At 38.3% G+C, this 14,739-nt stretch overlaps 1 protein-coding gene across 3 annotated transcripts in view; it reads right to left on the minus strand.

Moving 5' to 3' along the window:
- Positions 1–14,739, minus strand: part of DIPK1A (divergent protein kinase domain 1A) — a 103,557-nt gene that overhangs the window by 17,883 nt on the left and 70,935 nt on the right. For all 3 annotated transcript variants that reach the window (XM_063428399.1, XM_063428402.1, XM_063428401.1), the window contains exons 2-4: positions 13,434–13,523; positions 11,685–11,819; positions 5,694–5,801 (exon numbers count right to left, since the gene is read on the minus strand). In XM_063428399.1, coding sequence (XP_063284469.1) covers positions 5,694–5,801; positions 11,685–11,819; positions 13,434–13,436 — 246 coding nt within the window. In that variant the 5' untranslated portion in view covers positions 13,437–13,523. The remainder of the gene's footprint in view (positions 1–5,693; positions 5,802–11,684; positions 11,820–13,433; positions 13,524–14,739) is intronic.

Raw genomic sequence — 14,739 nt, forward strand, 5'->3', positions numbered from 1 at the left:
CATTTATTCAGTAGACATACATTGAAACATACGTCTTTTAGAATACTAAAATGTGTGCTTTAAAGGGGCAGTATTAAATCGATTCCAGACACCATATACATTTACAGGTAAATGCACCTCTCTCTCAATCTCTGAATACTGCCCCTTTTGATTAGCAATGCAAAAACATTGCCTTTAAGAAGTCGCATGGTTTACACTTTGCCTAAAACGTGTGAGTAGTGGCACTCTGAGCACCACTAGATGCAATTCTTCCTTAAGACATCCGATTGCAAGAGGTCCACACATTCAGCATCACGCATGAAATAGGCAGCTAATGTTTCCCATAGAGAAAAAAGGATTGACAGACAGTGATGATTTTCATTCACGATTTCTCTATGAAAAGTATCCGATTGGACAAAAGTCATCAGAGTTGATTAAAGGGACTCTCCAGGCAGAGGATTTTACTCACCTCATTCCAGCGCCGGGAGCCTCGTGAAGCTGCGCCCCCTATTTCGTCAAAATGACGAAATAGGCGGGCGCGAGCAGGGAGCAATGAGACGCTTCTATTTGGAAGCGTCATTGCTCCACTGTGCGCATGCGCGGCTTCGCCACAGATGCGCACATACTTCATAGGGCGGCATTCATGCCGCCCTCTGAAGTCCTGAGCGCACTACCGCGCATTCACGCGGTGTTCGCGGCCGCGAGCTGAGCTGACACCTAAGCTTGCGGTCTTTGCCCACAACCTCTCCTCTCAGACAGGCTGGAGAGAGAAGGCGCGCACACAGTGCCTTCTCTCTCCTGCACACGTCAGACGTATTTTAATACGTCTGACGTGTACAGGGCCTTTTTAGGGCCCTACATGATAGGAAGTCCGTCTGGTGGCTGTCTGAGTGACGGCCACTGGAGGTATTCCTATCAATCAATGTAAACACTGTATTTTCTCTGAAAATACAGTGTTTACATTAGATTGCATGCAGGGAGCTATAGATCATACCTGAACAACTACATTAAACTGTAGTTGTTCAGGTGACTATAGTGTCCCTTTAATAAACCGGTGGAAGAGTAGAAATAGAGGAATAAGTACGTTTTCTAGCATTTTGTATTTTTTTTTTTATTCTTACAATTTTAACAAGTCAACATTAAAAATATTTTTAACAATAGCGTGTTCCTTTAACTAGTAAGTGTCACATAAGTAGGTGGGTATAAAAAGTAGAATACAAGCCAACAAGGAAAGACAATGCCCTGTGGCTGGATACCACCCCAGACAAGCACTGTAGGCAACGACAAAATCCAGGGATGGGCGCTGTACTGACAGGATAACATCTAAAGCTACTGAGAAAAGGAAGGTCAAATATGAAATACAATAAAGATTAAACTGTAATAATGACGATTAAACTGTAAAATAAAGATCGATCTTTCTGTTTACATTGTTCATGTGATCAAAAGGGCACCAACATGGCTACAGCAGAAACAAAAAGAGTAATCCTTGACTGAAGTCAGTTGTAAGGTTTTTAGTAATAAGTAAAGAGATGGCTTAGACGTGAATAAATAACGGACTCTGCAGCAATCTCCAGGCAGTGAATATTGCAATGTCCTGTTATTGCCATGCCACATCGGTATGATGTATTTTAGAACATATGTAGCTTTGTCGAAAGGAGTGATGCCACGTGGCAGGGTTTCTTGATGAGCCAGGATAAGTCTGAGGATCTAATACCTTCTTACTAAGGTCTTACCCCTTACATCCTTTAGGAAGAAATGGCAGAAGTAATAGTTAAGACTTCTCTGACAATTCTAGCAATCATTTGAAGGAAGGGATAAGTACTCATGCAGTAAACAATCAGTAATTCACTAAAATGTTAATTGTATATCAACACATTTTACAGTTGTGAATGTAACTGCACACGCCTAAAGGGAGGCAGCATTTGAAATTTGTAATCTTATTAATACTATTTTTTTATTGGGGTATCTTTATAAAGTGTGCAATACAGCATTTTTTCTTTCCTTTCCTTTTTTTTTTTTAAATACTACTCAACTTCAATGGGTATTCATCTCGGACGCTCCAAGTCACTAGATTAAAGTGTAATCAATCGCTGTGAACACTGATGCGGTAACAAAAAGCCATTCATAAGCACATATCCGACAGTGACATTCCTGAATGCTGCAACAGATAACTGTCCGCAATGGGATCAGATCTAATTTGGAGGTTACAAGAATAAAGGGTTCATTCGCTAAACAGCGAGCTGTGATTTCTCATGCAAGTCACACGTTTTAAGACAAAAACAGCAGAACCAAAAGATTTATTTAAATTTTTATTTTGCGGCCAAATTAAGTTACACGGATGGAAATTTGAAGTCCGATTACAAATTCAAGTAAATTGTCAAATTTTTCCAAAACAAATCTACCTTTATTAAAAGGAAACTTGGTTATTGTTCCTGGGGGTGTAACTGGGAGTGGGGGGCAACCACCCACAGTCTAGCAGCGTGTCTATTTAACAAGGAATTTGCTCATTTTACTTCAACTCTTTGTATTGCGCAGAGCTCTTAATAAATAGTTTGGCCCAGCTGCTTAAGTGTTAAAATGATTGCAATTACTAAGGTGACTCAACAGACTAATCTCCACCAAAAAAAAAATGTCAATTTCCCCAAATCTTGATTTAAAAAAAGGGCCTTTCAGCAGAAATGGCATGTGAAAAGCCATAACACAGAGCTCCTAAGTGATTGGAATATGGATACGGCTTTCAGGAGTACTAAAATATAAGGTATCGGGCAGAACTGATGGATTCCAAGTACCTATTTTCCCATCAAACTGTTTCATATTCGCTATATAATGGGAGGCACTATTAATGCAGGCAAAACGCAGCTTTTATAGCTCTTTGTAATTGCTTGCTGCAGGCCTTTATGCAAATCAGCAGGCAGCTTCTCCCATGATTTTTCTGTATTATGCGAGTAAGTGGCAATCATGCTTTTTTTTATTTTATATTTATATATATATATTCATTAGCACTTTTATACTTTTCTCTCTCTCTCTCTCTATATATATATATATATATATATATATATATATATATAAATAAAAAAATTCGAATGAATAATAAGTATTATATGACTTAAAAACCACAAAATATATGCTTTGTGTATATGCAGCAATTATTTGTCTTACTCCACAATCATACACAAAATCAATAAATAAGTGCGTAAAAGAAATTGCTATAAATGCTTATAGCATTTTATATATAATTAAAAAAAAAATACAAATAATAGTACTTTGTTATAAAACAACAAATATTTTGTTGTGCTTAAAAATATATCATCTGTGGTGCAGGCATGTTCCAAAAAAGTGCTCCCCTCATATTATCTCACTCACATCTGCCAGAGCAAACGTCTTTGCTCCGATATATAGCACAGATATACAAATACTTCTCTAGTAATCAATGTCACTTTCAGAGGAGAAAACGTCAGAATTTTCTTTATCAAGGTGAATAAAAATGCATGATAAATGGGCAGCATTTGCAAGCTTGAAGGTTGCTACTGTTAGGGTTAGCTATGGTTTGAAATAGCATCAGTGTAAAGTTTGTGACTATGGTGACACACAGTGATATTGTCAGGATTTGTTTGGGTTAAACAGCATTAGGGTTTGTTCGGTTAGCAACTGATAGTATCACTTCAACAAATCTCTTCTCTGGGATACAAGCACTGCAGCATGTCAAAAACTAGTCAAAACGGGCATGTGTTCAAATTAACCCTATAAATTCCCCAGAAATCTGGAAACAATATACGTTTGGGGAATGCTGTACTCCGGACATGCAGCAGAATACAAATCTTGGGGAATTCAGACTATTTGACAAACAAGGCCTGTGAAATTCACTGTTAAAGTATGTATCTATGAATGTATGTATCTAAGCTTGAGTGTGTGCCTGCATGTGTCTGTGTATATGCTGTGTATACATGGCTGTGGACTTCTGACCTCATTCCATTCGCAAACAGAGCAGGTGTTGTACAAACGGTAGATCCCGGTAACAGAACATTTGAATGATTGGCCCATTGTACTGCACTCCCACGCCATCTAATGCCAAACTAACAGAAATTACAAGGCTTGTCGCCAGACTTCTTCCTAGAGCCTATGGTCCCACCGTTACAATGGAAATTGGACCCTATCGATACTATGGCTAACCATCAGGTATATAATGGTTGGGACTTCCTATATTGTGTGATTGGACTTCAGTTAAATGTATTGAGTGTCCATTTTAGGTGTTTTTTTCCTCCTCTATTGGTGTCCTATTGTTTTAATCGGCAAGGCATTGCAATACTGTTCCAGGACAGCGTTTCCAGACCAGTTCAAGATGGCTTTCCTGTCACTCCTACAAGTCTCCCGTAGGGTCTACAGCCCTTGCCATGGTCTGTCCCCACCCATCCTTGTAACTAGTGTGCTCAGTCAAAACAAAAGGTGCAGGCATCTGGGTCACCTCTAAAGACCCTAAATCACAAAATACAAAACCACCAAATGATACTGCACTCAAGAAAGAAAGTGTATATGAATATAAATGTATTGCCACAACTAAATAAAATTGGAAATAGTACTCATCTATCCTGTGTAAAGACACCAAAGGTATGATGATAGTCCTATTCAATGGTTTGCCCACCACTATAAAAGTGTAGAGACAGATTATAAAACACTTGGTGTCAAATCACCAAAACACATAGTCTACCTATACACAGCTCAAGTACAAGAAAGAAGGTACAGTGCTTGATATACCTATACAATCAGTCTAAAGTGCAACACAAAACAAAATATACAATACTGCCTGCCAATTATCTTCTGAGAATAATCATCTTCATATTCTTATCAGAGGATAATTGGCAGGCAATATTGTATATTTTGTTTTGTGTTGCACTTTAGACTGATTGTATAGGCATATCAAGCACTGTACCTTATTTCTTGTACTTGAGCTGTGTATAGGTAGACTATGTGTTTTGGTGATTTGACACCAAGTGTTTTATACTCTGTCTCTACACTTTTATAGTGGTGGGCAAACCATTGAATAGGACTATCATCATACCTTTTGTGTCTTTACACAGGATAGAGGAGTACTATTTCCAATTTTATTTAGTTGTGGCAATACATTTATATTCATATACACTTTCTTTCTTGAGTGCAGTATCATTTGGTGGTTTTGCTCTCCATTTTGTATGGATCTGGAATAAACTATTAGTTCTGTTCTACACTTTATATTCCTTGCTCTGGAGTATGCTGGCACTATATAAATAACTTCACTGAGTGTCTGGCTCAGTGGAGGAATTCTGGGGATCTTTAACCTATCTGCTGCAACTTTCTTGGAGATCATTGGCATTGCTAGTTGGCTAGTGCTGGATAGGAAGACTCTGCTAGATATTACCCTGTTGGAGAAGTCATGACCACTGGGCAGAATAGGTCTAAATCCCTAGATTTGGAACCAGCCCTCAATCTACTACAATCCCCAACTATAGAACTACAACGTGCAAGCCTTAATCCTAGCAAATCACCATGGGAATTGTATAAAAGCTTGGGATCTGAGCAAGAACATGCTGAAGGTGACCATTTTGAGATTTAATACAACTCATAATGTAATTATTGAGGTGTGTCCTATATTTGGTATATAGGGAACAAATGTCTTTAGTTTTAGTCCATACAAAGAAATACAGTCTTTTCAATAAAAATAAAGCAAAAATAAAAATTACCTGGTTGTTGGGTTTTGTAGACAAACATTTTCCAAAATAGAGTGTCTCTTTAGCACAGAGTCCTTCGCACGCAGATCCATCAATAATACCTTTCCTATATTTATCACACTAAAGAAAGGAGAGACACACGTAATTAGCTGCTTAATAATGCGTGCAATCAAATGCTACGTCATTAATCAGAACCAAAACCATAATACACCCCTCTTGGAGCAGTTCAAATTGAATACTCAATATTTTTTTTTCTCAGATAATGTTCAAACCATTATTCAATACATTTTCCCCTTGGCTTATTAACTGCAGAATAGTACTAAAGAAAATTGCTCTCTGTCGGGTGTTTTTTTTTTTTTTCAAACCAGTGCATCTTAAACCACCTCAAATTGTGCAGATGTGGCTTCATAATATTTGTTCATTTTTGACCCTGACTTTCTGGACTCTAATTTCGACTGGCTCTTTCATCCTGCTTTTGTTTCTCTGTGTACTGTACTGTGTTTCTGGACTTGTGTACACTTGTCTTGGACACTGACCCTTTGTTTGCCATTTCACTTGTAAGGCTGTGCTGCCTAGGCTTTGACCTTGAACAGATTTCTGAACTATGCCTGCTGGATTACCCAGAAGTAATTCCTTGACCCGCTAGCTTTGTGTCTGTATCCCGAATTCCACTTCCTACAACTTAAAAAACCCTGCTCCAACCCCAGACCACATGGAACAATAACCCCACCAAGCCAGGAAAGGCAAGCAAGAACAAGAATATCCCAAATTATATATAGAGAAAAAAAATAAAATAAATTTTTATATATATATATATATATATATATATATATATTCCGAGAGGTTTAGGATTAAGAAAGATATCCACGGTCTACCAACCCAAAAAGTTTATAAATATAAGTAGAGAATGTGATACAGCAAAAAAAAACAACAACAAAAAAAAACGGGGAGCACGCAGCCAGTTCCTTTATCTTTCTGTCAGGCACCAAAATAAGTCTTTAATACGTTCCTGGCAGAGACTTGCTCTCAATTAGTGTCTATATAAAGAAAAAGGAAAAAAGATTGACAGCTCTAGCTACTATGATGAACATAAAGTATAATAAAGATGATAATATAATAATTATAACCAAGATTAAAATAATGATTGCAATCAATAATGATTGATATGGATAGAAAGCATGCAAAGATGTGGCAACCTTTTTGAAAATACCATTTATGAACATGAGATACTATGCAATCACGCTGCCAAGGTCTAAATGTCCCAGCAAGCTCACAATAGAACCTAATGGGAGTGGTGGTCTACAATGGCATCTAGGAGTTGCCTGAGCCTATACTGTGTCCTTAAACCAAGGTCAGAGTACTCACATTTCTGATGCATCAAAGTAACTTAAACAGCGGATCGGGCACTCTCATAAGCCCTTGTAAACTGGAGGTCTCACATGAATTGTAACAAAGGAACAAAAATATCCTGCCCAAAGAATGCAACGATGATTGCAAAAAGGAAAAATAGAGCACTTCAGCATATTTTATATTTAGCCTTTACATTGTAGTGCATTACACATGGTTACGTTTCCAGGTACATGAAGTAAAGTCTATCCCATCAGATAGTTAGAAAATAAAATCTAGAGTATGCAGAAATCTCGTGCTAGAATGGTTAATCTACAGAAATTTAACTCGCAACCATAATCCTTTGTCATGGAGGACTAAGGAAACATTCACTCAATACATTATACTTCTACAGAAAGGTTCTTTAACCCCTTAAGGACACATGACATGTGTGACATGTCATGATTCCCTTTTATTCCAGAAGTTTGGTCCTTAAGGGGTTAAAGTTACAAATTGTTCTATTTATATGCTTCGGAATAATAGGCTAATTGAACCTTGCTAGTACAGTGCACTGGTTTATAACAAAGCCCTGAGGACATATTCAGACACCAATTTGTCATGGTCTACAAGTCACCGCTAGGCCCATAAATGTATCTTAGACCTTGATCTTTGGCAATAAACTTTGTAGCAATTTTACATATTACCAAGAGAAAGTTAAAAGGGAATTAATAGCAAAAGAAAATGTCAATGCACTGTATACAAAAAACAAGTTTCAAGTTTTACAAATTGATTTTCTTCAACATAAAATGAGCACTATTTTAGTTTGTTTTATTGTATTTTTTGGAATTTAGGATGCACCAGGACATAATACGATTATATATATAAAATATTCTACCAGGAAGGATACGTTAGGATTTCTCTCATTTTCAAGTATGTTCTGGGTTCACAAAACATTGCATTGATTCCATAGGGTACAATAAAATATAAAAACAATATAAAAATACACAATATATACAAAATTTAGTATAGAACTAGTAGGGAATATATAAATCAACCATGACAGGTGTATTCTGTTTTGAGGTATGTAGAGAGGGATCACTTAAAGGACTTCAGGCCTGGGGAAGATTTGAAAGTGTGCGGGAGGTCGTTCCACAATTGCGGTGCTCTGAAGGAAAAGGAGGATCGAGCTGCTTTTTTTTTTGTATTGAGGTAGACTAAATAAAGTGCTGGTACTGGATGGGAGGTTATAGGAGGTGGGAACAGCCGGGGAGAGCATTCTGCTCAGGTAGGGCGGGAGCTTCCTAGAAAAGCTCTTAAACACAAGGCTGGAAAGATGAAGGGTACGTCTGGATTCCAGCGACAGCCAGTATAGTTCTTTTAGCATGTCACAATGGTGGGTCATAATTACATTGTAGTACAAGCGGCAGAACGAGTTATACAATGTATTACGTTTACGTAATACGTAAAGGCTTTTGATGACATCATAGCAAAACCACTACAGGTCGAGAAAAATTTGACAAAAACGTTGTGAAAGAAATTGCACTTGTTATATAATGGTAGAACAAGTAAGACACATGACCTGTCAGAGGTTGGAAAAGTTAAAAGGGGAAATGTAAATTGCAGCGACAGGTGTATCTGAGAAATCAAGATTGATAAAATAGGCATGCTTAAAATAGAATGAATTGCTGATAGTGCGGAAAGAGAAAGCAAATAACTAAATAGAAGGTGACTTCTCCTTTCTTGGCAGCATGTAGGAAATGGTTCAGATGGCCACTCTGCAGTATTCATGACTCACATGGAAGAGAATTAAGAGATAATCGAGCCATTGGAGTGTGTCTGTCCACAATCGCCACCATTTTAGAGGCAGAATGCTGCTGCAGGGGGCCGATGACAAAGTATGGGGGTGATCCCCTGGGGCCGGGATAAACCCCACTAATTCCCTGGTGACCCACATCTGGGTTCACAAGGGAACTGTCCTTGGGCAACACATGAGCAGCACAGGGGCAGCATTATATGTACTCAGGCTGTACAGTGGGCACAAGAACCATGGTGGGAGCGCTCCCTACATAGTTCTAAAAAGCTGAGGTCAGCAGGCAGGCTGTCAGTGGGTGGGGCAGGTTCACCCATTGGGGGCATTGCTAGATATGTGGTTGCATCTCTGCCCTACTCACCTACGACTGTCCTACAGGAGTTTTCAGATGTTACATTGTGGACTGAGAATTGGCTACAATCTGTTAAATCTGCTTGATACCGGCCCTTAATGTTGGTTTGAGATGTAGGCCTGGTGGACACCATAGGGAGTGTTGTCAACAGGGAAAATATTAGCTAAGGGAAAGGATCTACAAGCTTGTCTATCAACCTATGCCATACAAATAGCGACAATATAGATCTCTGGAGCATCTTAGTGGAAGAGGGATAAAGGTCCCAACAAGAGATGGTGTTTGGTAAAAGGGCTTAGCAAGGAATCCTCCAGTCACAACCCTGTGGTGTCAATAGAGTAGAGGGTGTTGCAGAATAAATACTGCCAACAAACCCAAGAGCTTAAAAAAAAAAAATACTGACAAAGGCATTATTTTAATTGTGTTGACCCTGCACAGTCATGCCACCTCCAGTCTCACCCCTTTCACCTAATTTTGGAGTGATTTTCCTTAATCAAAACAGAAGGGGATTTTGTGAGGTGGAGATCTAGATATACTAGAGAGTGAATCAAACGGGATGAGACTTGATGTGGTGAGTCAATGGCCCTATAGCTAGGATAAAGATTAGGAGTGAGAACGAGCATCCCGGGCAGGTGATGATAATCAACCACCAAAAAAAATACAAAACAAGAAACAAACCATTACCAAAGTACAAGTAAAATACATATGAACACCGTAATGGTAAACAACCATGCGCAAGTATTTTAAATGACATGCAAAGAGTAATAGGCATAGTTTTGTTTGTGAAATTAGCCCTGAGTGAAAAGGAACCAGCACCTGCTAGGCAGCAGGGGGCAGATGGGGTAAAGCCTACCCATTGTTGTTTGCAGTGTAGAACTGCCGTGACAGAGTAGCAAGTACAGAAAGAAGCAGGTTTGTATTAATCATGGAGTTCCCAATTCCCAGACTACATCAAGGTGTTGCAGGAAAATGTGTTAATTGTGTTCTGTGTCATGCCAGGCATCTGAGGGGGAGAGCAGGACACCCATTAGACACTGTAACCACCATCCCGCAAAGGCACACAGAATGGGGTAACCCACACAAGTTACGGCAACATGGCAAAAAAATATTATGAAAAGTAGTTTGCATACTTGATGTTCAGCAATGCTTCCCAATGATCTCCTGCCAACGTGAACATGTTATAAATATAAATGAATTAATGACATCATTAGTGAAATTGGGGAGTTGTCTGGAACAGTGATATTTAATTTCATCTCGGGCAAAACTATGGTAGGGCGAATAGGGGAGATATAGGAGGGGGCACCCACGACTTGGAGATGAGCAACATCTGAAAATGAGATTCAAAAAAAGACTCACAAATAAAATTTGTATTACATAAGCAATCCACGAGTATAGGAAACTACAAAGAACAAGCCTCATCCAATTTTCTTTTTTGTGTATACACACACACAAAAATATAATTCAACAGTATAGCCTTGCCTCACATAATTGGCATTCTGAAATGGATATATTTCCCTATGCACTTGCTGCCAACTGTATTATTACTATATATGCTAGCAGTGTTAATTCTGCTCTAGCAAAGGTCTTTCCAGGTTGATGCCAGTGGAGCACCCTGTACCAAGTCTTCTGTGCTCTTGCCACAGATACTATGTAATTCACTCTGGAGTCTCTCAAAGTTTCTAACAGCCTGCCTCAGGACGCATGTTATCAAATTACTCAATTTACGGTCAGCAAAACCTTAACATCCAGAGTCTGCAGGATACATGGCCAGTGATTATGGACTGGCGAGAATCTTAATCTACTTAAGCGATTTTATCATTCACGACAGACAGCAGCTTGATATTGTCAAAGAATATTATTAGTAGTAATATTTATATAGCATCAGCATATTCAACAATGCTGTACAATAGGATTTCCAGTATCCAACTATGCACCTGGAAATGGATTCTAAATTCTGCAAACAATGTGAGTAACCAAATTCTCTGTACGGTTACATTCCCTAAACTTTCCCATTTCCCAATAGAAAATAACTCTAGAACTTCATTATTTTCGCCCCTCTATCCTTTGCAAGCACATCCCATTATTAAATACTACAAGTAGCCATCACAATTACCGGTACCAACCACATGGGAAGTTCGACCCAGGAATGAAAAGAAATTAGGCAATTTTATTAATTTGGTAGTAGAAACTCTAGTTCCCCAGTTTGTAAAGATTAGAATTTGGTTGTCTATTTCACGAAGGCAGTTGACTGGATTTTGAACAAGTCTTCCAATATGGACAGTGAGGATTGGTTCAAAACAGCTCTCATCCAGATCATCATTTGGTATTAGAGCCACCCGACCTAATGAAATGCAGTTATCCAATTAGGACATTGTGGACAAAATAGATCTGTTTGTAGAACATTGGTATCTCGTAGAAAAAGCTATGCCAAAATGAATGGTGCCATTTCGAAATTGTTCTATACCTCTATGAAGGAAGAAAAAATAAATACAAAAGTCACAGATAAAAGAATACTTACTATAGTTGATTTACAATCATGTCCCCTGCAGAGCTCCGTGTAGGAATTGTACCGGACATATATAACCCAGCTGCCAATAAATACAGCCAGCCATGATAAGAAGAGATATTTTATCCGCATATAGGACAAACGAGCCTGTAGAGATATGGAAAATAATTGGGTTAAAAAGAAAAGAAAGCTAGACTCCATAGTGACCAATTTTAAAACATGGATTTTATTCATTATTTATTAAACTGAACTGTGGAACATTTACAAAGCAGTACAATTTGTAGGCAAGAATAGTTCAAATTAAAAATATTCTCCAATTTAGCAATTGTGGTCCAAAAAAGTCCTGCTCAAGTCGCATAATTCCCAGTTTGGTGGATAAAATCGATTGTGGTGAGTCACAGGGTTAATCACTCAAGTGAAAATTACTAGAAATCTCAAATTCCAGGTCAAAATCTCCAATATTTAGGTCATAACAGTCATGTAGAATTTACTTTTTCTAAATCAGCTATTTAGATCTAAATCTCAAAATTACCAGCAATTCTCTCTTTAATTAACTGCACTGACAATGTTGATGTTCTGAACTAAAAAATATGTCATCTACTAAATTCTTAAAGGGAAACTAATAGCATTGTAACCATTATTACTTATAGACCAGTACGTACTCACTCAGCAGAAAGTTTTAGCTAATTGAAAAGCCCTAGATGTTATCAAATGGCTCCGAAAGAGTTCCCCTAAAATTCTGCTTTAACAACCAATGTGATATATATATATATATATATACACACAATTTATTTTATTTAAACTATAACTGCCTGTTGCCGCTCCACACCAACAGGCTTATCTGTCTTTTTCATTAACTGGAACAATATTAATTACTAACTGTACTACATGGGTGTTGTTGAACAGAACCACATTTACCAGCGAGTTGATATGCTTTTTTTTTTATATATATCCAATACAGATATATCTTTACGAATACTATGACAATTCTCCGGCTTGAAGCTATATCCAGGGGACAGTGTTGCAGATTTTCAGAATGCCAACGAGGTCTGAACTCCTTCATGCAACCTATATTGCAGTGTGCCTGTTTTAGCTGTGAAGTGGTTGCATTTGTAGCAGTCTGTCTAACTGAAACATTGACAGTTACCTAAACTGCAGCACTTTGAGAAGTCTGCACAATGCTTTCAACAGGTAAACAAATGATTTGCCAGAATCTTCTTTTAAGCATTAAACTTTAAAAACTTTGCAGTAACTAAGGTCAGGAAATGCTAAGATACAATGTTGTTAAATGTCATGACTGATCTTCATTAAACCTCATTCACTGCAAAGCACTATTTTTCTACATAAGAATGACGCAGTAGCCAAGGGCAGCCACCTATTCAGGTGCCTGGATATATTACTATAATGGCTGTTACAAGCAGTGAATCAGACTAATGCTCATTGATCTGTGATTGAGTGCCTCAAATCAGGTAAGAGTTGGGGAAATTCTATCAAATGCTCTGTGGATAAAAAAGACAATTCTTTCTCCGAAGTAGCACTTCATCAGCGACTTTCCCAGACAGAAGCTTTTTTTTTTTTTTTTTACTTTGAAAAATAAATGTTTAGGAAGAGGCATCTGAATGTGCATTTCTTATATATGTCACGTAACACTGCAGTATGCGGGAAATAGGTTCTCTTCTAACAGATGAAGACGTTGATGGGTTTGTGCACAGTCACTCACCAGACAGTGATCTCCATCACTAACGAAAAGGATTTCCTTACCATTAAAGTGGTCCTAATGTTCACGCCTCAGATTAGTGATGTTACAGCAATGGCCGTCACTCTACGACTGATGGCACAGAGGCATCGGTCCTGCAGATAAACAAGATTTTTTTTTTTTGTTTAGTGTAATTGAAATGATGTTTTAACAAGACATTCACAACAAACACTCCAACGGTAAAATGGATCTAACATGACTTAAAGCAGCCAGATACACAAGGATTTAATTAATCCCTTGATAAAAGAATTGGAAAAACTGGTAATTTTAAAGATACTTTGGTACGCACATACTGACCTTGTGTGCATTATTAGCAGCAACCTGTTTACAGCATTCTAATCAAAAAACACTGAGATTTTATGGGTTTTGATTTTCAATCCCTACCTTAAAGGGACACACCAAGCACCATCATTTTTTTTTACCATTTTCATAAGTGATGCTTCAAGGAGGTCCCCTTTTCTTATCTCCCTGTACAAATTCACTTATAACGATGACAATTTGTAAAAATGATTGCTATTACAAGACAACCCACAGGGAAAAGCTAAACTTCCTCTACTGGCTGGTCAAATATTTGTACAGTGTGTGCATGACAAATAAAGGTGTACCCAGTGACATGTCCTTCACACCGTACAAAACTGTGAATGGAGCTGTGAGACCTGACACCAGCTGAGACAGAAATTCTATTCAGTTGATGTGATAAATAGAATTTGCTGACAATTGCTTAAACAAACACCCCAATCGCCATATGTTTCTAAGAGCAACCTGGTACCCCTTGGCAAGTATTCAAAGCACTTAAAAATGCTGGGCGTCGGTCACTTCCTCCATTCAAAACCAGAAGGTTCATGGGGTTCCTGTTACATCTCCTGTGCCAGGCCTTGCCATGTGGTGCCTTCTCACCTACAGTGTGTCAGATGATCACTCTGCCAATAAGCCAAGCCCTGCCCTGCCCTGCCTAGCTTCGTTCAATACAGAGAGATTCTGGCTCCCAATATAGGACATCACTACACCCAGCAGATCCCAGGTAGGTTCTCAAACTGTTTGAAAAACAGTTTGCCTACTTACATTAAAGGGTGGCAGCGCACTCCAGGCATTTAAATCTTCCTTTACTTACATGGTCCCCAGGAACGTGTTTACCGGTACAAGCTCTGCGGACTTCCTTGTCTGAACTGAGCTCAGTGCAGATGCAATATAGACAGGGGATTTGTGGTGAAAGCACAAACATTTGCTGTAACTTTGTTACATACTTTCTTTCTATATCTTTATACTGCACGGATAATATATCTATATGAGGGCTTAAAAGTTCACGTTTTA

This window comes from Pelobates fuscus, chromosome 7 (genome assembly GCF_036172605.1).
Source record: "Pelobates fuscus isolate aPelFus1 chromosome 7, aPelFus1.pri, whole genome shotgun sequence".
NCBI lineage: Eukaryota > Metazoa > Chordata > Amphibia > Anura > Pelobatidae > Pelobates > Pelobates fuscus.